Source organism: Lytechinus pictus, chromosome 9 (genome assembly GCF_037042905.1).
Source record: "Lytechinus pictus isolate F3 Inbred chromosome 9, Lp3.0, whole genome shotgun sequence".
NCBI classification, from domain to species: domain Eukaryota; kingdom Metazoa; phylum Echinodermata; class Echinoidea; order Temnopleuroida; family Toxopneustidae; genus Lytechinus; species Lytechinus pictus.
The window spans coordinates 25,489,331-25,490,395 of NC_087253.1; the positions used below are offsets into that span (position 1 = coordinate 25,489,331).

The window sequence follows — 1,065 nt, forward strand, 5'->3', positions numbered from 1 at the left end:
AAGATCCCATGCTGGCAGCTGTGACGTCACTTTCCCTTATTTGGGGATTCTATCTTGGGATAATTTGAAAATGAAAACCTTACTGGAAGAGTGCTTTTATTATGACAAAGGTTACATTTCACATCTGAAAAAAAGATGCAGTATTGATTATGGAGAGGAGGAGGAGGAGCTAGAGCTGAAAAGGAAGAAGAGAGATGGAAGGGAAGAACTATTAAAAGAAGAATGCGGAAGAGGCAGAAGGGAGGAAGGATGGATAGACAGATTGTTGCACAGACTGACAAAAGTCTGAAAGACAAAAAGAAAGAAAGAATTAAAGAAAGAAAGGAAGAAAGACAGGAGAAAGGAAAGAAGGAACCAAAAAACCAAGGAACAAAGAAAAAGAGAGGAGGGAAGGATGGAAGAAAGGAAAGAAGGAAGAAAAAAAAGGAAAGAAGGAAAGCAAGCAGGCAGGAAGGATGGAATGAATTTATGAATGAAGGAACAAAGAAAAGAAAGGAAGGAAAGCAAGCAGACAGGCAGGAAGGAAGGAAGGATGGAAGGAATGAACGAAGGAAAGAACAAACAAAAGAAAAAAGGAAGGAAGGATGGATGAAGGAAGTAAGGAAGGAAGGAAGGAAAAAAAGAAAGAAAGAAAAGGAAGATGCAAGCAGGCAGGTACATGTAGGTAGGAAGGAAGGAATGATGGTCGGATGGATGGAAGGAAGGAAAGAAGGAAGGAAGAAGGAAGAAAGAAAGGAGAAAGTGAAGAATTCAAGTAGAAGAAGGAATGTACAAGAGATCCCCAGTCAAAATACAGGATGAAGGAGATGGAGTAGAGAGAATAAAACTGGTAGTGAACTTGTGTGAGAATTTCAAAGGTATGAAGCAAGGACAGGAGAAACAGAAGATCATGAGACTATAGGCTATTAAAATGAGAAAATAAAGACACAAAGATACATGTAGGAAGGTGATGAAAATTACGGTAGATGTGATATGTGATAAGGGTGAAGACAAAACGTAGGAAGAGATGGAGAGGAGGGAGGGGGGGGGGGGGGTTAACCATAGTGATTATTTGGTTAGGATGGT

At 40.0% G+C, this 1,065-nt stretch overlaps 1 protein-coding gene across 1 annotated transcript; it reads left to right on the forward strand.

Annotated features, from left to right (window-relative positions):
* The first annotated feature begins 222 nt into the window (after nt 1-222).
* Nucleotides 223-801, forward strand: LOC135155450 (uncharacterized). Its single transcript, XM_064104422.1, has one exon. The coding sequence runs from the start codon at nt 223-225 to the stop codon at nt 799-801; it is 579 nt and encodes a 192-aa protein (XP_063960492.1).
* Nucleotides 802-1,065: the final 264 nt, after the last annotated feature.